General features: G+C 41.1%; 1 protein-coding gene across 10 annotated transcripts in view; it reads left to right on the forward strand.

Annotated features, from left to right (window-relative positions):
- The window catches only part of PTPRT (protein tyrosine phosphatase receptor type T), a 382611-nt gene that overhangs the window by 223635 nt on the left and 137432 nt on the right, over positions 1-21544 (forward strand). For all 10 annotated transcript variants that reach the window (XM_065850187.2, XM_071815733.1, XM_065850189.2 and 7 more), the window contains exons 8-9: positions 6517-6813; positions 8133-8242. In XM_065850187.2, the coding sequence (XP_065706259.2) occupies positions 6517-6813; positions 8133-8242 (407 nt within the window). The remainder of the gene's footprint in view (positions 1-6516; positions 6814-8132; positions 8243-21544) is intronic.

Raw genomic sequence — 21544 nt, forward strand, 5'->3', positions numbered from 1 at the left:
AAAAGGCTGCAGAAAGTTTCCTTGTGGTAGATTCTACGTCCGAACTCTGTGGGGCTGGAGATGTTCCTCAGGCAGACCTGGTGTGTGCATGTGTGTGGGCATATGCACAACCTCATGCAGTCATGTCACTTGTAAGGGACCTCCACGACTACTAATTAAATTGTGCTAATACTCTTGTAAAACTGTAGCTGGCTGCTAATTGCTTGCTTTGCTGAGAAGGGGTTTAAAGGATGTATCCAGGCCTGCACGGCACATAGGGATTAGGGAATGGGGAGCTACAGCTCTCTGTTAGAAGGCAGTATTGAGCAAAAGAGAACAGCAGTGATTTGATGTTCTTTGGTGAGCAAACCTACTTCTCGGGGGTTTGTTTAGGGGCTTTTTTTTGCTCAAAGTTTGTGGAACAAGTGATCTGAGCTTTCCCTGGGGGATTTTCCTGGATGAAATCAGCTTTCCTGTGAGCTCAGCAGAGAGCTCCCCAACTCCCTAACCCTCCTGTAGGAGCAGGTCCCTGGCTATTGCAGATTCACACCTCCCGCAGTGTGGAGCAGAGAACATGGAGCAAACCCCGAGCATGTCTGGTGATAGAAAGCTGTAGTCGTACAGTTATGGGTATTAGGAACAATTTGAAATCAATTAAAAATAGAGTGATTTTCTAAGTGGTCAACCATTTGCATTGAAAATAAAAGAGGTTGCTGAGTTTACAAAGATATACTTGAGCTGAAAGAAAGACTTAGATTTCGATGAAACTTTTAATAAAGATGTGTTTGGGGGTATTAACAAGGCTGCTGTAATCCTGACGCTATGGCCTGTGTGTTCAGATTAAACTAAGAGCCATTGCTGTGTTAGAAGCTACACTCTCTTTATAGGCTTGACAGTGTTTCAGAAGAGCTAGTTTATCTGTATATTCTTGTGCATAATGCCTGTATTGAAATCCTTTAAGAGTATTTTCTTAGTGGCACGCTCATCGGATATAAATGGTCTTGAAGAAGTGCTGGTCCTGCCCCCCGCGCTCTGCTCTCCTTGCACTTTCCTCTGGCACCAAGTTATTCCGCTTTATTTTTGTTTGAGTTAAAAGTGCAACCGTATCCTAGGAAAAGGGCAATTATTGGGCTAAATGCAGTGCATTGATTTTGTTCAGAGCAAACTTGTATCTGTCCTCCACTATCCCAAAGAGCGTCTGGAGCATTTGGAAATGAACATTTGTTCAAATATGTACATTCACATAATAGCTAACCACCCGTGGCATTAATGGCATCGCATTGCTGACTTCAACACTCTGGTGGAAGGAAGACATGAGCATGAAATTAGAATTAAACAGCTGGTCGTAAATTGTATCTAGACCTTTTCTAAGAATGTGTTTCTGGAATGTGTTGCAACCAGTACTCAGCTGTGGGAATCTGAAGGTCTCTTGGTCTAGTTAAGGGAAAAATTGGGAAAAGAAACTGGTTAACATAGAATTACAGCCTCTGTCCTCTTTTCTACCGGCTGAATTTCCAGGTGCCCACTCCTGCAAACTCCCCATTTGTCTAACCTTGTTATTGTGGTTGTGACATATTCTGCTTTACTTCAAGTAATTATCCAGTCTTTGCATTCTTGAAAATGTTGCTGTTGTTCTTTTTTTCTGCTGCCAATATGACATGCTGTACAGAGAAAATCCCTTTAGATGTCATCAGGTACGGGGAATCAGCTCGTCCCCATCATACAGAGGTTCTTCATGTATGACAACCCACATCTGGTGACAAAGGGAGTTTCTGCTGCTCCTGAATCTTGAGAAAAATGGACAAGCCTCAATCAGGATATTTCAATAGTGTCTGCAAAGCCAATGCTTCATCACCTGCTGGCTCCTTCTGCTAGACTGAGGAGTTCCACTGGAAATTTTAATGGTTTATTTTTATATATATTTTTTTAAGGTAGGTTTCCAAAAGCACATAGAGAATTTATCCTGCAGATTTCACAGACCTAAGAGCAAGCCCCGGTTGCAAGCAGGGGAAAGCCGGAGCAACGCTTTTCCTGCTGCTCAGAGTAATTCAACAGGCCCATGACTGTGTAGGGGAAGCCTCTCTTTTAACTGCTATTTTGATTGTCTTATTTATGTATTTTTATGAAGATGTTATGTTTTGGCAGGAGCTAGCTTACACGTTCCTGTAATCTCTTCCACCTATTCCATTTGAAGACAACAGCCGAAATAGAGGAAGAGGTAATAGAAGGAAATGCACATGCGCAATAGGAAAAACAAACAGTTGAAAGAAATTTTATTTACACATAAGAAAATTGTAGAAAACACATGTTTTACTTTTGCTAGACAAAAACCAAGTGGTTTACCTGCTTTGTGATCTCACTTTCATTGGCATATTTAATTATGCTAATTAATGCTTTTGTATTTAATCATCAAAATGCTCAGTAGTGTGCATTTTGTTCCCAGCCATGGAATACCACTGCTATGTGTATCCATGATAGATGTTTTTAATAAAACCAGTAATTACCCTTTATAGTTGTTTTAAATTATTATTTTTAAGTTTGTTAGGGAACAAGAGCTTTAGGTAGAAGAGGAAGAGCGCTTTCATTTTACCATTTCGTAACTTAATGAAGAAATAAAATCCACTTAAACGGATGCTAATGACACTTTTTTTACAAAGTAGTGCTTACTTATCTTGAAGTTGTTTACAAGCGAAGGTTTGGCAGCTCTGCTCTGGAAGCCGGAGCCAGCACAGCTATGTTGTAGTTTCTGTGCATTTGGGTTGATTTTTCTTTGTTGAACTATGAGATCAGAGGCTGTTTAATGGTTTTGTACTAGATCAAATATTTTTCCTTTTTTTTGTGGAAATCTGGGCTTTCTTGCAATGCAGGATTCAAAGTAAAATTTGTGACTGAAGCAAAACCAGATTAATCAGAAAATGAAGTACATGTGCTGTGAACTGAAGTAAAACAATCATGTTACCTCTTGAGAGAGCTCAGTGCTTGGTTTATCTAAGCACATAGTCCTTTATCTAACTTATTTCATCTTTCTTTCATAGTGGATTAATCTGTGTGACAGGGCTCCTCCTCCTTCATTACCATAAAATAGCCTATTTAACATCATTAGCCATAAGGACACCTGTTTCTTTGTGTGTGATTGGAGTTTAGTTGGTTGTCACTCCAAACAGGTTATTTGTTCTGTGGTGATTTTATTGTATCCGTCTCACTCCCTTTTCCTGTTTTCTCTGTTGCAATCCTTCTCTCACAACGCACCTTTCTGTATAACTGCCTGGTTTTGTTTTCAGCTTTGTGTGAACTGTCTTTGGACCAATGATTTCTGGTTTAAAAAAAAGATTAGATCCAAATATTAGGGACATAGATTTTTTTTCCTGCAGAAAAAAGGACAAAGCACTTAAATATTATTGAAAGACTGGTTAGCTCTGTTTAATCAGTGTTTCTGTCTGTCATGTCTAAAAAGGCTTTCAGGCTGAGATGTGATGGGCAGCAGCTGTGTGAGCTGTGACGCTCCGCACAGAGCCCTGTCACCGACAGACGCGCTGCGCGTCAGGGACGGACAGACTTGTCCGTCATTCTGAAACGGCCACGTCAGAGGCGTTGATACAGCAGGTGTTTATTGAGCAGCTCTTCTGTCAGCGTCTCTTTGAAGAGATGAACAGCACGCACTGCGGAGCTGGTTGTTTCATCCTGAACCATGACACACACTTAAATTGTCCACTGTTTAAAGCACTTGAATGCTTTTTCTGTGGTTATCTTGCTATGTTTTTTGATAGGAAGTACGTTTCCGTAGACTTGTTTCATCCTGTGGAAACTTAAGGAGGAAGAGGAGGAATAGGGAATAAAGGTGAGCTAGAGAAGGTTTCAGCTCTAATCTAATACCTGGAGTAAAACCGTTGTCAGTGAAATTACTGTTTGGCTTTCCATCTGTAGAACAAGAACAACGTCTTTGAAAAAACACAAAGGAACTGGTCATCATTAGGACTTGCGTTGCTGTTGCATGAAAAGTGGCCACGGTCTCAGTTTATTGCGAGAGTGAAATATTCTGTGAAGTTCTCAACTATTTTGTGATACTACCAAATTTACATTTTGTAAATTGAAATTAATTTAAAGATTTTCTGCACTAGGGAGAGGCGTTGTACCATGCTGGTGGTTGGGAGAACACAACTTTTGGTCTTCTTATCAGCTACCAACGCACTCAGTCTTCTCCTTGTCTCCTCCCAGTCTGCCTGGGAAGAAGGAATGGGGACCTTACTGGGGTGCCCAGGTTGGTTGGTCTGCTCTGGTTGGAGTGGCTGGTGAGCTCTGGTGTGGGTGCGTTGAGGGCAAGGGGGAGGGATCAAACTCACACCTGTTTTCCTTCTCTTTCTGTATCAGAAGACATCAGTTCAGGCATCCTATCCGTCATGGTCATTTTTCTTCCCTTTGTACACTCTTGGTCTCTGTAACCTACTGCCGGGAAACAGAATTTAATCAGTGGATGCCTGTCCTGCTAATAAACACTGTGCCCTGCTCTCTGTAGGGTCAGGAGACATGGGCATGAGGCCTCAGACAAGCATGGACATCTGCTCAATGTCTTGTCTTCACTGACAGCAACAATTTCTTGCAATTAGGCTCCTGCAGCAGGTTGTTAACCTGGGGCAACACCTGATTGTCTCCATTTAACTTCACTGCTCAACTTGAGCTTCACATTCAAACCCCAGTGTGTTTCAACTTCGCTTCCTTTCCTCTCTCTTCTCGTCTTGATGGAGGGTATATAGCAGAGACAATTGTTATTAATAATCTAAATCAACCTCTGCCTTTCTACACCTTACCTTGAACAAGAAAACTATAATGGACAAAATGAGATCTGTAACACTCAACGAGGAAAGAGCAAAACCAGCCATAAAAGTCAACTTTTCTGTCAAATTGTGATAGCAGAAAATGCAAGTCTCTGAACATTGCAGGTCATTGTTGGGTCAGAAATTTCTGCTCACCTGGACTAAGAACTGAGAGCACAGCTGAGGGATCACTGGGAGAGTTTGTGACTCTGTGATTCTGTTTCCATTTGGACCACTTGTACGTCACAAATACTTACGAAAGCTTCCTGTCCTGCTGGGTGTTTGCAGCAGCCTACCTACCAGAGTGATGATGGGTATCGAACCATCAGTGGGACATGTGGTATTAAAAAATATTGTGCTGTCCTTGGCTTTGATGTGCATTTTCATAATGTAATTAATAGTTCAACCAGGCTGAAATAACGATACCGCATTTGCACAGTGAAATCCCAGAGAGTGCAGTTTTCTTTGCATGGGTTCAAGACTACTTTGGATAGATTGGTGGCAGCTGTTTCGTTGCTCCCACCTCTTAAGAATTTCCTTTGATTTTTCCAGGGTCTCAAGACGCTTAGAAAATTTCACTTTGGTTTATGACTTCTTGTATATGATCTTTTAAGTATTCAAATTGGGCCGGTCTGTTTCTGTCTTGCTTTGGTGGGTATTTTCATACAGCTGAGGTTGAGGTACACGTTAGCAAATTTTCATACACTAGCCAAGAGAAAGGTTAATATTTTTGGGGTTTTTTTTTGCGTTATTTGGAAGCTATAATTCCAAGAATACAGAAATGGAGAAGTTTGTCCGGTGTCATGTATTCACCACTACTAGAGGACTGTAGATCGATTATATATATATGGAACAAAAAAAAAGCAAACGAGCTACACAAGTTGAAGAAATGTCAGATAAACAAACTATGACATGTGCAGTATTATTACCATCTGACATACCTCAAACACTGGTTTTGCTCATCATTCATTCTTTATATCTGCATGTCTAGCAGTGCATGCATTTATATTTTATATAAAAGGCAGAGTCTGTAGTCAGAACATCTGAGTTATGCTGTTAAAAATAAATGAAGGAACAGCAGGTGAAAATGAGTCCTATGTATGAATATTCAAACTGTATTTCAGTCAGATAATGTAGAAAGAATAATAAAGAGCAATGAAACTTTGGTGGGGCCAAGGCATTGATATGATCTGAAATAAAAGTTTTACTGGCATGAGACTGAGATGATTCTGAAAACTTACTGAAGGAACAGCATGACCTGCTCGCATGCCCCATTGCTAAAATATTTAAGAATTTAAACAATTGTGGAGCCAGTAGCACTGGGTTAACAGGTCGGTTCCTAATCTTGATTCTTACACTCATGCTGTTGTTTCTTTCTTCTTGAGTAAGACCGAAGAAAGTGTGACTTTCACACTACTTTACTGATGGGAATCACTCTGCCGGTGTTGGATTCCTTGAGGTTTCACAGGAATTGGAAGCATGACCACTGATCAGGGCCCTCAGGGGATTTTCAGGGAGAACTCAGGAACCAGAATACACTTGTGGAGCTGACATAAATGTCCCTATCACTTTGTAAAGACAAGAACATTCAGAACTGCAAAGTACTTGGTTATTCTGGCAAATGGAAAGAAGGATATTTATGGATGACTGGCTTATTTTAATGTCAAATTATATATATATATATATATATACACACAAACAATTTTTTAATTTGCTTGCTTCACAGATCCTGTCCATGGACCACAAAACGTCGAAGTTGTTGATATTCGCTCCCGGCAGCTGACGTTGCAGTGGGAGCCCTTTGGTTACGCGGTGACCCGCTGCCACAGCTACAATCTCACCGTCCAGTACCAGTATGTGTTTAACCAGCAAAAATTCGAGGCAGAGGAACTCATCCAAACTTCTTCCCACTACACCCTGCGGGGTCTCCGGCCCTTCATGACCATCAGGCTGAGGTTGGCGCTCTCCAACCCAGAGGGCAAAATGGAAAGTGAGGAGCTGGTTGTGCAGACTGAGGAGGATGGTAAGTTATGTTGGGTTTCCTTGCTTGTTTTTTTGGGAGGAAAACTTATATTTTTAAGGCATAAATAATAACCCTCTGTCCCTCGAGACTTATAAATGGCTTGTGTGGACAGAGTGTGTGCTATGCAAGTAAAATTTGTAGGTGTAAATAACTTCCATTGCCCTGAATGGCCTGGGAATGACAAGTGCCACTCTGAGCAGGTACCAAAGAGGCAGGAGGTTTAATTCTATAGAAGTTGTGTGCTGAACTACCCAGGACCCGCAGAGCAGCTTTGTTTATCAAATGGGCAAATGTAACCTGTGCATTTGTTGATTTTTCTTGTGCTTTCGTATCACTGTCCCAAAAAGAAGTATAACGTTTTCTTTTCCAGAGCGTAACTTATTCTTAGTAGGGGTCTTCTGGACATAGCATTATAAATACGTTTCAGAAGATAAATTTACTTGGTGCTAACTCTTCCCTTCTTGATACACAAGACCTGTTGTCCAGAGGTACTGAAGGAAAGTTTTAAAGTGTTGTTATCCCGTCTGAGCTATTTCAGACCAAGGACTCTCATAGACTACAAGCCTTCTTTCTACTGTGTTAAAAGAGGAGTGTTCTTCCTCTGCCAGAGCTGGAAGGAGCTGCTGGCCTGAGTTTCATTCAGCTGAAAGTGTCTCTTGCAGTCCTGTACATCATATGGGGGCCACATAAAAAGATGGTAGATCTTCCAGAAAAATTAACAAGGTTTTTTATCAGCCAGGCTCAGGAGTGAATTTAGTTAGTTATCTTCCACAGCATTAAAATTTTGCTTGAGTAGGTGGATTTTTTTTAGCCAGCCTTGTAGCCATAATGAAATATAAATCTTAAATTGTTACTTTACTAAGGAAATCAGTCTTCCGTATTGATAAAGGTGTGCAGCCCAGGGGCATCTTTCTGCCAAGGTGCAATCTGGCTGTTGAGGTGGATGTAGCTTTGCTGTTGTGTGGGTGGAGGAGGACAAATTAAATTCCCTGCTGCTGCTGTGCTGTGTTGGAATAAGGACATACTGAAATTAGCCTCCTATTTTCATGGATTCTGATTTTATTTGTCGCCTAGTAGTTAGATTAGGGTGTTTTTATTTGAACCAAAGGTTGAGAGTAGGCCTTTAATGTTGATAGAACCTTGATAATGGTAGTGTCTTGAGGATGTATTTTTTTATTTTATAGATATATATATAATATATATTTTTTTAATCTCAAGCTCTGAACTTCCCGTCTGATGGGTTCTTGGTGTGTGAGCAATTTGAGGTGGTGGTACCTTCTAACAATTTTTTGGGTTTCTTATCTTATTTCTCCCTGTAGTTCCTGGACCTGTTCCCTTGGAATCCATCCAGGGAGGACCTTTTGAAGAGAAGATCTATGTTCAGTGGAAGCCTCCAAATGAGACAAATGGCATCATTACACTCTACGAGGTGAGAAGAACAGATTGTTGCCAAGGAATACGTGCCACAGGGCCCTGTTCTTATGTATTTGAGCCAATCCTGAGCTCTGAGAGATTTCAGCAGGTGCTAAAAGAAGTCTGATTAAAATAGATAAGAATCTTCAAGATAATCCGTGCTGTCACTGAAAAAGTTTTCCAGTTCAAATCAGAGAAAAGATTTCTTAACTGATATTTGTGGCAAAATGAGAGCCATATGTTCCCCCTTGTCTCTGCTATTCAATTCCTGTCCTTTTTTCCTTCTGCAGTATCTCCAGGGTTTGTTTTCTTTCATTTTTTTATGTTTTTCTTAAGGTAAACTTCTGTTAGGTTTTATACATAAATACCTCAACTAATTCCTCTCTGCATTTCCAATAGTCGTAATGCTACCTGACAATCTCAGCCGAATATAACCATAAAGTCTTATTTTGCCGTGCTCTTACTGAATCTTTCAATGGTACATCTGTCTAGCCCAACCACTTTTCCTGCCACCAAACAAAATATAGAGCAGGTTATAGGATGATCACTGACCATTCCATGATGGATGCAAAGAAAGAAGTGATTCTAGAATATATCAGAGGAGATGTTTCTTGTGAAGGCGAGGAAGTGTTACTGTTGTCGTGTGCTTCTGGTGAGACTGTATCTGTAATGCCACGGACACCCAAATATGAGGAAAAGGAGTATAAAAGAACTGCTTCAGAGGGTCATGCAAAATGAGAGATGGTCCTACAAGAGAAGGTAAAGGCACTCTTATTAAATAACAGAAAGCAGGACACCAGTGCTGGCTGAGCAGGTTTCCACTTATAGGTTCAGCATTTACCAAAACAAGATTAGAAAAAGTGGAAAAAAAAAAATGTTGCTTTTCTGATGATGTAAAAAATCCTCACTGTGGGGTTGTGCAGCATTTTCTGGTGCAGAGGGGCAAAACCCACACTTTTTTTGCTTTCCCTTTTATGCTGAGAGAATGCACAAACTACTTTTGTGTGCAAGAAGCAACTCTGCCCTCCCCAGTGAGGTTTTGCTCCTTTTCTCTTCCTCTCCAGCATCTTGGTTTGGAACAAAATGTCTCATAACATGTCACTCCTAGATCTTCTTGTAACGCTGGCTGTCTCTATGAAAATGATGGTCAAACGGAAAAATCAAGCAGGTTTAACATCACTGAGCTCTTACACTGCAGCATGCTCAAGAGATGGCAACTTTCTCCTGGATTTAAACGTCACCGCATTTTTTGGTCACCTCTCCAGATTGAACCTGATATAGTGAGACTAAACAAATGAATAGAAGCTCCTCTTGCTAATGCTGAGTCATTTCAGCCAGGCAATAATCCTGAACTGGCTAAGGAACCGTTTTTTGTTGGTTGCTGTTGAGATGCTTGTGGAAACCTGTGCAGGTTGCATATCACCCGTTTGTACTAGAACAGAACTAACCCTTGCAATTTCATGTTTCTCGAAGGTGTACTCCGGGCTATCCTGTGTCTGTGTAAGGAATTATGCAGTAAAGTTGTCTGTATTTTTAAGGAACTAATCTCAATAGAATCAGTTGCAAATTCATTATTTTTCTGGCAATACAGGTGACCTATAGTGGAACACATTTAAAATAATCCAAGTCAAATGATGCAAAAATAACTCCTTTTAATTTTTAAAGAGACCGTTTCCTACTAAAATATTGCCTTGGGCTCATCTCATTGAAAGGACTTGAGCAATCTGAGTAGCTTTTCTGGCTGAGCAGCTGCACTGAGATCCTTTAGTGCCCTCAGGGTAATGATGCATCATGACAGTGCCTTTACCCTCAAGTCATATCATTGCTCGGCTCTCTGTGGAGGCACAAACAATTTTTTTTCCTTTTCTGATAATGACTCTATGCATATTTGGCAGCTAAAGCCAAAGAGAAGTCAAGGTGAATTCATATTCTTCCTCCTTTTCCTCCTCCTCCATCTCCAAAAGAATGAAATTCCAAGTGTTCAAAACCAGGAGAACCAGAGCGCCTGAAGGTTGTCATGAATGAAAATGTTTCCCTTTCCTTTCCCTTCTTACATGTGAAAATTCATGCAGAACATTCCCATTCTCCGTGGCACCCTGAGACAAGTTAATCAACTGGACATAAAACCACAGACAACCAGTTACTCACAACCGGGAGAGATGGCTGGAGCATCCTCAGGGTAGTTGTCAGGCTGCTGGAGTCCGTATCACAAGCGAATACCAATGACAGAACCCAGGGAATGGCAGAAGATGTGCCAGGGAGGGTCAGTTGGACATGAGGAAAAGGTTCTTCACCCAGAGGTGTTGGACACCGAACAGGCTCCCAGGGAGGGGTCACAGCCCCAACCTGACAGTGTTCAAGAAGAGACTGGACAGCGTCCTCAGACACACGGGGTGAGCTGTGGGGTGTCCTGTGCAGGGACATGGGTTGGACTCGATGAGCCTTGTGGGTCCCTTTGAGCTCAGGACATTTTATGATTCTGTGAAATATGAGTGCCTGGTGCAAGTAGGAGGAGATCCTGGTCTTGAAATTGCTCAGTAAATTAAGTCGGGGTCTTCGCACAGAAACTTCTCATCCTGCTACCTGCAATTGAAGTTTAAACTTCATAGAACTATTGAGAAACATCTAGTATTGTGCAGGTAGTTGCATCTTTTTTATTGCTTACTTAGTCCTTTGGCTAGTGCAGATAATTAAACATGCACCTTTGGTATTATATACTGGCATTATTTTAAGATTTCATGCTGTTGTGTCTAGGATCAAGGTAATTCCTCAGTAGTAATGACCTCCAAAATGTTATTTTAGAGAGGGTACAGCCATTTTTCAGTATCATCGTGGCTTTACACTACTTAAACAGAGTTCAGCTGACCTATTGGTTAAAGAGGTAAAAAAAACCCCAAAACTAGTGGTTGGTCTCTGATAGGTTTTTCAGTTCTTTCCCATCGCCTGCAGTACCGATCCAGGTAGAAGCAGGCGGCTTTCACAACAACAGCAGAAAAAAGGTCAAACTCAGCTTGTGCAGTGCTCCTCTAATGAGGTCTCTGTTGGGAACACGGTTCCTGGAGCCCAGCGCTGGCTGTGCTGTTCATCACCGGGAGGAGCCGGGAGGTCAAGGATGTGCTGGCAAGTTTTGCAGCTCTCTAGAAACTCTGCAGCGGTGTTGCTGTTATTAGGGAGAAACAAAGCCAAGAACCTACCAGCGTTTATTATTAAAGAAAACTTCTCTGCGAGTGCAGATCAAGAAATGTCACTTTCTGAGTTTGAGCTGGTGGTGGCAAGTTGTGCATTACACCTGGAAGGGGCTGGATAGATTCACGTGCAGGTATCAGTCCCTTGGGCACAAACCCTCCTAATAAAAGCCAATTAAAAAAATACTCCTCCTAAGCAATAGTTCCTTCCTCACCATCACTTTCAAGATCTCGCTCATATCTGGATACTACATTTTCTCTCTAGTTCTGTTAAAAGAAATTGTAGGCTTACTGAATGCTCCCAAATAAACACACTGTCTATTCTACTTACATCCCACTTACTTTTCCCTGGGACAGATTTTCTCCTGGGATCCCTAATCGCTCCTGCAGCTCCCTGCCAAGCAGACCTCCATAGCGCACGAATTGCCATTGCAGTTTGCACGCACGCCGCTTACATGCCAACTGGGCTGAAATTCAGCAACACAACCTTCAGCAAGTCATTTGGCAGCCAGAATCACTAATTTTGTAGTGACTGGATAGTTCTAAAGAGCCTAAACAAAATGGGAAAGGACCTTAATGAACCTTTTTGACTTGTGCAAGTCTCTTGTGATTGATAATTATCCTTAAAAATGCTATCGTAGTCTTTTAATAAAGGTGGCAATAGCCTTGCATTTAAAACTGTTTTAAACCCCCCTGCATTCAGGTGGAGCATTAATTGCTTCACTGGGTATGGCCACAGCTGGGTTTTTAAACAAAGAAACCTTCTCCATCCCCAAATCGGTATGGAATTTCAGTTTGCTTCTAGGGAGAAGAAACCTCTTGTTCAAGGGAACTTGGAAAGCTCCGGCAATTGCAAGTGAGTTAATCAGTATTGTGAAATGCTGGGGATATGAGCTGTGTAGAAAGCTGGTTCTGTTCATTCTGAGGGCGTTAGGGGAGCAGAACGAAGTTAATAACAGGAGTGTGTCTCAAGTTAGTGGGTGTCTGTTGATCTGTCCAGTCCAGAAATCCGCTTGGGAGAGGCACGGGCGGCTGTTGCAATGAGTCGTGCAATGGAGAGAAGCTGAAAGCTCTGGCTGTAAAGTCCCCAGGTACCTTCAAAGTGGGCAGGTACATGAGACCAGTAGATCCATCTGGGTTCAGAAACACAGCTAAGCAGCGATAATGGATTTGCTGGTACATTGGTTTGGGTAGGATGCTTTACAGAAATGTTCTTGCATGTGACATTCACGAAAGGGGCGTTATTACAGCTGTCTCTTGTAGTGAGTTGTGATTGCCAGAATCTAATCATATTGTAGTAAGTCCTGTCCCCTCTTCAGTCTCCTGGCAGACTGAAAGCATCACAACTTGTTGATTTTTTTTCTTTTTAAGCTGCTATGCTTTAAAATCCCTAATAATCAAATGTCGCTTATTATGCTTATACCATGTGGGAGTTTAGCTTCAAGGATTCTGTGTACAAAATCATACAACAAAGATTATTATTATTATTTTTTTAATCCTAAATACGTGCAAAGTCAAACCACCACCAAACAGCAGAGCGACCAATGCTGTCATTGGAGTGCAGGAACAAGAAATCTAATATAAGGTCATGGACCAACTTTGGCACTTAAATTCTCCTGGTTTTAGATGACATGAGGTTGTCTCAAGTGTTCGTTCCATAATCCAAATTGAAGTGCTTCGAATAAAAGTGAGGACCCAGATATTTTTTGCAAAGTTGCATTTAAACTTGGAAATGTAAATAAGCAAACCTTATATATATATATATATATATATATATATATATATATATATGCATTTCATTGTTTCTTCATGAAGCTGGAAGCTTCTGAGTGCACTGAGTGTTGTTGGCTTGGACCTTAGTAAATGTTTTTTTTTGGGGGGTATAATCTATTTTTCCGAATTGTCAGTTTTTAGACTGTTTTGTCCTTAAAGAGGAAAAAGATGAAAAAAAAATACCCGCTTTGCATTCCCATCTAAAACATTTGTCAGGTTACTTGTGGGAAGACCTGGTTACAAGGTATTAAGATCCCAGAGGCATTTAAAGGGTGGTGACAATATATTCAGCTCCTTGGCTGGAAAAATGACTCTGGAAGTCCTTTCAATGAGCCATGCCTAAAGGCAGCGTTTAAACAGCAAACTGTCTTTTTAAACATTGAAAGGTGTAGTCTTGTAATCACTTATGTTCTCATCTTTATGATTATTAAATCCCATGTGCAACCCACAGTCTTGGGAAATGTAAGAATGCATTTGCAGCTTCTAACTAGCTAGTTTTCTCGGTCGCTGTCTCTGAAATGCTGTAAATCTCTATTTAGATGCCAGGAATAATAATAGAAGGGTCTTTCATACACCATTTCAGCTCTTTAATGGGATGCTTGGAGCCTAGTTCCTCTAATCCCGGTGGATTTGAGTTTAAATTGCGCTTCAGATGCTGCAGATTGTCTCAGTTGCCATGCAAAATTGCAGCTTGCCCTTCATCATCTCTCCTGTTGCCAATATGCCATTTCTTCTCAATCACATCTCTCACGTTCTCTCTGCAGGAGAGGTCATTACATGGAAACTGCTTCTTAGAGGGTCATGCGTAAGGTCAATATTTGTGGGGTGTGCTGCCTACATTTACAATCGGGTGGAAACAAATTTCTACCACCCTTGACCCCCGAAAGTGCATACTTGTTATAATACAAAGTGTGATTATCTGGTGTGATAGCTACCCACTGCGTGGATATGCATGCATTTCTATTCATAGCTCTTTTTTAAGCTATTCACGAAACATGACATTTTTAGGGTAAAATCTTCCCTGCCAAAAGGTGTAGCTAGAAAAGCTTTCCTGGAAGAACTGAAAGGGTTGGGAACTCAACTTGGCTTAGTCATTTGTTTGCTTATTTAAAGGGTTGTGGTTTTTTTGGTTAAGAAGAGTGAAAAATGGCTCCCACAAATAGAAAAGCAACAACCACAAAATCTTGCAGCCAATTTATATAAAGCTCTAGAGCTTGAAATAGTAGAAAGATGACAATTCTCGGAAATTGCCTTCAGTGAGAAGTGCCTTTGAATGTTCCCATGAAAATCAATCATGCTGCGGCTTCTCGGTTGCGTTCTGGGGGACACGACGCTTCCTCACTTAAGCTCACAATGTGAGCGCTCAAGAAGGTCCATGCTGCACACAGCTGGCTGCTGTGTTTAGCTGAACATTAGGGATACACTGTTAAGTGCCCAAAACCCAGGAAATGAACAATTAAAGATTGTATATTTGGTTGTAGCTTTATCTCTCCTCTGTACGGGCATTTGAAAATGCAGTCTTGTGCAACTGGGTATTACTCTCTGCTCATCTGCAGCACTAATGTTGTTTTCCTTTGACACCAGATTTATACGGTGTCTTGTACTGCAGTATATTGTTTGTCCAGAGTCCATGAAAGTCAATTACATGAAGAATAAGTGGTTTACTGCATCTGTACTATGTTGAATTAGAATTCTTTAATAATCTGAGCTAGCAAGGAAACTGCAGCCATGTATAATCTGTTTAAGTTTGAAACTCTGTCAGCTCTGTAGTGGGGCTGCTCCATCCTCTCAATTACACATAAGGAAAGCTGTGCATTACACCCAGCTAAATTAGTTCTGTAGTTAATGGTTTTTTGTGCAGAATTGCCCTGGAAGAGGGCTGGGCTGGCTGAAGAGAATTGTTTATTATATGGTTGCTGACTGTAGTATTTACCGAGCACTTGGTGGACAGGTTGCTTAGACGCTGCCAACATACGGGGCCCCTCTTAGTCAGGATTCAGGCCAGAAATTTGGAAAATGAATATTGCTGATTGCACTGATTTATTATATTTCTTTTTTGGCAGTCGAGAGGGGCCATAAATCTGAGCTTTGCTCGCTTTCTTAGCAGGTTGGAAAAGCCCATGGCAGCCCCAAACCCTGCTGTTCTGCGCACTGCTCACTCAGAGTGCAAGATGTACTTCATTCAGAAGCATTTGTTAATGATGTTCTTTGGTTTCCAGTAACATCTTGATGAGAAAGTGAGAGGGTTTATTGAGAAACTCAGATGTCAGGGTTTTTTCAAAATGTATGAAAACTTCCAGGTAAATAGCATAGTTGTGTTATAAATAGAAAGGATCAACTGTCTAAAAAATTGCTTGATCAAGCTTTCCAGAAATAAAAGCATAATACGGTCCCTTGAGCACAACAATTTCTTTGATTACCTTTTTATTGTTCTTTTGAAGCCAATAGACTTGCAGCAATATAAATCCAATGCAAATGAGAAAAGATATTTGACTACAACAAAACTGAATTATTTCAGTGTGCATGTTGGGCTATTTCTGAGACAAACTAAGTGATAAAGACTGAAAAAAAAACCCCAAACCAAAAAACTCTGAATACTTATTCTGTCTTATAACAAAGTTCAAATTAAAAAAAGTCCTTTTCTAGATAAGTGAACATCTTGTCTTTCTGCCTTCCAATGATTTATTTTCTTTTATAGAGAAAATACAATTTCGGTCTATTCTTCTTTCTTCTTGCAGACATACTTTTTCTTGCTTATCCAGGGAAACAGTTGATTCTTAACCCCATTTCTTCCATCTGATCTTTTCAAGTGCTTGTGTACCTATGAGGTTATTGTAATAGAGATAAAGCTCTTTAACAATTCCATATTCAGATGGTGCAATATCATGCTTACCAAAACGTAGTAGTTAATTAAATTGAAAGCAAACTGCAGATAGATGTTTGTACTTCCTTCCTGGATGGTTGTTTCCCTTTCATCTGAAGTATTGCTTAGTTTAGCAAAAAGATAGGATCGAAAAAATTAGAAGTGTCAGCTTTATCCTGTTAATTAGCGCAAATGAGGAACTGTGTAAAAGAGGAGAAGCTGGTCAAGGTGACCTCATGGCCTTCAAAAGGAGGAGGTAACAGTATTATGGTTCCTGTTGGGGAATTAATCTCTTTGCTGTCCTTTGCATTCTATTAGACCCAGACTTTACCTATGGTCCTGGAATCCCGTGGGCAGGATGGGTTTGGTTTCAGGTTCCTGTGCCCTTCTCTCGTTGCCGCTCTGTCACGTCGAGCCCCTTGCCACCCTTTTTGTCTTCTCTTTTTGCCCTCCTTGTTTATTGTTATTTTTTCCTGATTCTGTTCTCCCTGCTGTCCAGGTGGGGTCTGGGGCAGCTTTCAGGAGGATACTGGTAGCTGCTGGGTTTTAGCACAGGGACAACAACTGGATTCCTCACTCTTCCCTTTGTTTCTAATTCAGCCGCCATTGTCGTGAAAAGCGACTTGGGGTGAGGCAGACACTTGGCTTGGAAAATCAGCGCAAATGGATAAGTTAAGATTTAAGTAACTAATAATATGTTCTCTTAGAATTATCAGCTACACTAATCACTAGAACGGACGTTTTATCTATAAATGTGGCAAAAAACATTTTACACCTCTGTGGTCTTGCTTTTCTGTTTCTTTATGGTATATAGCAAAGGAAGCAGCTGCATGTGATGTTGTTAAGACTCCATTGTGTTGGTTTGGGTTTTTGTTCGTTGCCCACATCTTTTGCTATGCCCAGTGTAGCATGGCAAACCAGCTCTGAGGTACATTGAGCTGTGCTTTCAGCATCAAGAAGTAACTGAGGAACAAGTATGGAGATTGAATAACCGCCTCAATGCTGCCGTCCTATCAAAGCAATTTCTATAGTTGTCATTTTCTGCTATTAAACTGAACAATGAGGCTCTCCAATAAAATCATATGAAATAACAGCTCATTAAAAACTCTCCTTAATATATAGCATGCTAATTAATGTCAGTGGGGTGCAAGCTTGAATGGCAGAATAGACTATAATGTTTAGAAAGTAGGTAAAATAAAAGAAGATATTTTATCATTAATGACCTTTTAGTAAACCTAATGAAATCCTTAATGGCCTGAATACATTACTGAGGCGCTCCCAATTGCTTTGTTACCTATTCCAGTCTTCCTTTCTCATAGACATTAAACTTGGTTTTATTTATAGAAAACAAAAAGCAATAAAGTCCCAAGGAAATATGAACAGGAGGAAGGAGTCTGGGAAGAGGAGGAGTAGATGAGACTTCTCAGCCCTACTGATCCTGGTTGAGACAAAGGCTGCGTATAGGATGATGTTATATACTGGCTTGTGTGGGTGTTATCTGTGTTTGTATTCGGGTTTAATTGCCTCCGTGTTGGTGTGGCTTTCAGTAAATAAGCTATGGAGCAAATGGACCTTTCTTATTCACGGGGTCTCCTGAGCTTAACTTCCATATTCATTCCTAGAGCTGCCTATGGCTTTTTATACTGTTACCAACCATGCTACGCTTGTGCTGTAACTAAATTAGAGGGCTTTATTCTTCAGGGCTTTCAGTCTTTCACATGTTGCCAAGCTTAAATATAACTTGCAGAAATGCTGTTTAACTCTCCCTTAACCTTCTCCCAAAAGAAGGAGAGCAAGTATGGAAAAATGAAAGGCCTTTGCTTCCTTCCATTTCGTGCATGAAATTTAGTGGGCTGGGGAGAGTTGTAAGTAGCAATAATTGCCTGGCTTAAACTGAGTTTTAAGACAGAAAATGCACTTAATCATCTGGTCATAAACGATATTCTTTAGTTCCAAAGTCCAACACTGTTCACCAACTCTTTCCTGTTCATTAGAAGATAACTTTCTTCAAATTATTCCTTTTGTGTAACACTTGGTGAAATTAACTTCAGTCTTGCACCCCAAATGTCTGAAACTTCCTGATAAGATTGAAACTAATGTCCATCCAGCTGCAATCTGGAGTCACCTGCAGTAGTAATTGTTCCTAAGAAGCACAGGCAAGTTGGCAAGTCAGAAAAAAGTGCCCATGGCTTGCTGTGTAATCATGTTTCAGTCAGCTTTATAGAACCATGAAATTGTCCCCCTGACATCCCATGCGCTTCAGAGCAGATACCGTGCTAGGCAAGGTAATTCCTTATTTAGCTCCAAGCACACAAAAGAAAAGAGCTTTTTGCTTCCCCTCCCGTTCTCACAAACCAAGCAGGAAGGGAGCACAAATCGCCTTGAAATCAGGATTTGAGAGCATAGCAGCCAGCCCTGGTTTGTTTTCTTACTCGCTCAGTGAAATGGGGTGATGGAGGAGGAGGATGCCCAGGCTGTTGGCTGCATACAAGGGAGCTTGGATGAATGACAAAAGCAGCGGTGGTCATGACCAGGTAATCAAAGAGCTATTGGAATCCTAATTCTGCCAGAAAGGAGAGCTGAGTAAGTGTAACGTTAATGCGGCGTCCCCGTTGATTTTGGACTCTGCTTCTTTCTTCTTCTGGAGCTGAAAAGACGGAGATGCTGTCAAAATAGAGTGTTGAGGCAATGAAGAACATTCCTCTTTAGGTACCTGCAAAGAAGGTCTGGCCCTGTCTTCTGAGAATTTAATTCCTGTTTCAAACTCCCTCATTTCAGGAATGTTTTGGTCTTTCAACATAAGTGAAACTACATTAAAAATGAATCCAAAATCAACCCACCATTAAAAATTTTAGGAGCTGCTTCTTGGCATGAGTCTCATCCCTGGAGTATTTGTGTTTTCTGTTGAAATGTTCCCAATTTAGGGCCATTCTTCAATCTGAAACACTTGTTCTATTAGGAGTGGTTCATGAGTCCTTGAGCTCTAAAGTTCACAAGAAGGAATCAAGAAAAGCAAGACTGCTGCTGTCAGCCTTAGAATTCTCCTACAAGGTTCATATCTTGGATAGAAACTCTACTGAAACACCCTACTGAAACAACAGAGGTGCTTCTGTCCAGATTTCTGTTGTCTTTTAGAATGAATTATCTTTCTCTAAGACTCACTTTGACTTCCCATGTCAGTGCAGGGCAAGTCCAGGTCTTTTCTCCTCCATGAGCTCCTGCCCAGGACATCTCCCATGGGTGAGCGATGGGTGCCCCAACCTGCAGCCCCCAGGTCCTCGTGTGGCTCCAGCACTGGCAGCCATGCAATGTGATGCAGAGGTTTTTCATTTATTTTATTCTCTTTTGCACAGACCACGAGGAGCTTGTAGCTACAGAATAATTATTAGTTGTTTACAGGAGAAATACGAACGCAAGTCATGCACACTGAGCTGCCACGTTACTGTCTAGGATATTTTTCCTCTTGTTACTTGATAATGCTCTTTTTTTCACTGAGCCAAAAGGTTTTTCTGAGCTATTTAACTTTATCTGTCTCTGTGACAGTGTTAAACCTGTATTAAGTTTAGAGGAAAACAAAATAATGCCTATACAGTATTATTAACTTGCCATTTTCTTATTTAGGGCACAGGTAAATTAGAAGGTATTCAGGTTATCCGGACAAAAGTGACATCCTCACCTAGCTGTCATCCTTATTCAGGGTGAACTTTGTGAACTCAGCCATGATGCTGCTGAGCCAACGGTGCTGCTTGGCAGATGTAACTCAGTCCTTTTCCTGGATACCATAATCTTTCTCATTATATTTTATAAAACCTGTCGTGTAACACTTCACTTTCCAGAAGATTTCTCTCTTCTTTCCAAACTTCTCTATCCAGTAGACCAGATTTCCAGCTAAATAAAACCCCGGCTCCTGCTTTTGGAGGAGTGCCAGCAAGAGACAGGGCTGTTGCTGGGCTGACGCTGAAGTTGGAACAACCTTGGCTTGGGCAGGAGTAATGAGACACAGCCCTGGGCTATAAATTACATTGACTTGGGAACGGTGGGAATTCATTCTGCTTTGCCTGAGGCAAAGGTCTGCTGTGCTGTCAGCCGGGTTTCTCAGACTCTCTGTTTCCTCTGTCATGGTAATAAGTACCAAGAAAGCTGCTTATGAAAGAGTTTTGAGGAAATCCCTTGTTACCTGCTATACTGGTTTGACTTGTGTAATCTCAGCAGCAGAGGGGCATCTATTTCTAGCTGCTTGGCTGACAGATTTAAATAAAGACGATGGACTTAGTGGACCTTTGAAACGGCCTTTCTGGACCATGAGAAATTCCCCGCAGCTACAGTTATTTGCTAATAGTTGTCATGTGAAGAGTTGGCATTGATGAGCTGCAGTTCTGGCTGCTGCATGGAGATCTCAGTGTATTCCTTTGTTACTCCGAGCTCATCAGTGACATGAGTAGAAAACTTTGTCAAAGTGTTTGACATTTCTAATAGGGGAAGCACGGTAGCCATGCCCTCTTTTATTCCCCCAACAAATCTGAGATAATGAGGAAACCCCGAGTGAAGCCTTCATGCCTGGGAAAAATTAAGATGTGCGGTTTACCCGCTGCTTTTTCGTGTAATTACACAATGGTTTTAGCAGCTTTGCTCCTGAAGGGCTCCATACACATCTCGGTGACCAAATTATTTGCTGGGATTTACCACAGTGCTGTCTAAACAGAGTATCTGAGAACATAATCCTTAATGATATGCTGGGGGCACACACTGCTTCTGGAAGCCTTGCCTGTGATTAATCAATTAAGAATAAGATAAACCCAACAGTGGTTCATCTGTTTTGGTAGACGATTGGAAAAATGCAGAATCTGAACATGCATCTGTATTTGTTTGCAGTTCCACGCAGGATTTTCAGTGTTGTCTCAAATTAGATAACCATAGAAATAAAATTCTCTGCCAATTGTTGCTGTGCACAGCAGGTCCTTTAAGAACGATAGCATCTGTTTTCTGGAGGAATCCTCCTTCTTGTACCAGTAGTAATATTTACAGTACGGAGCAGGACAGCGATGTTTTTATACTCTTACCAAACAGTCTGTGTGTAGGTGGCAAGAGAATGTGTTTTGTGTTTGCCGATCTGTCTGTGCTATTGGGCTGTTTGCAAGTTGAGTCTTGGATAAGTTGGACTGAATTGCCGTCTGGTCAGGAGGTTCTTGGGGTTTCCACAAGTCTATTGCAGGTCTTTTCTGAACTTACGTGCTGCGTCAGTGTAGATGAGAAAACCAACAGACACTCTTAACCAAGAAATTATTACTTTTGTACATATTGATGTCATTAGAAGAGCTGTTTGCTGCACGTCTTTACAAGATGCTGGTGGCAAGTGTTTGCATCACATGCAATGCATGTCTCTTGCCTCCCCTCAAGTAAGCAGAGCGAAATAAAGTAATTGCAAAAGCAATTTACAGCTTTGAATTCATTTTCATGCACCCTTTTAACTGTTCGAAGAGAAAGGTGGCATTTCAGC

The sequence above is a fragment of the Patagioenas fasciata genome, chromosome 16, assembly GCF_037038585.1.
Source record: "Patagioenas fasciata isolate bPatFas1 chromosome 16, bPatFas1.hap1, whole genome shotgun sequence".
Taxonomy (NCBI): domain Eukaryota; kingdom Metazoa; phylum Chordata; class Aves; order Columbiformes; family Columbidae; genus Patagioenas; species Patagioenas fasciata.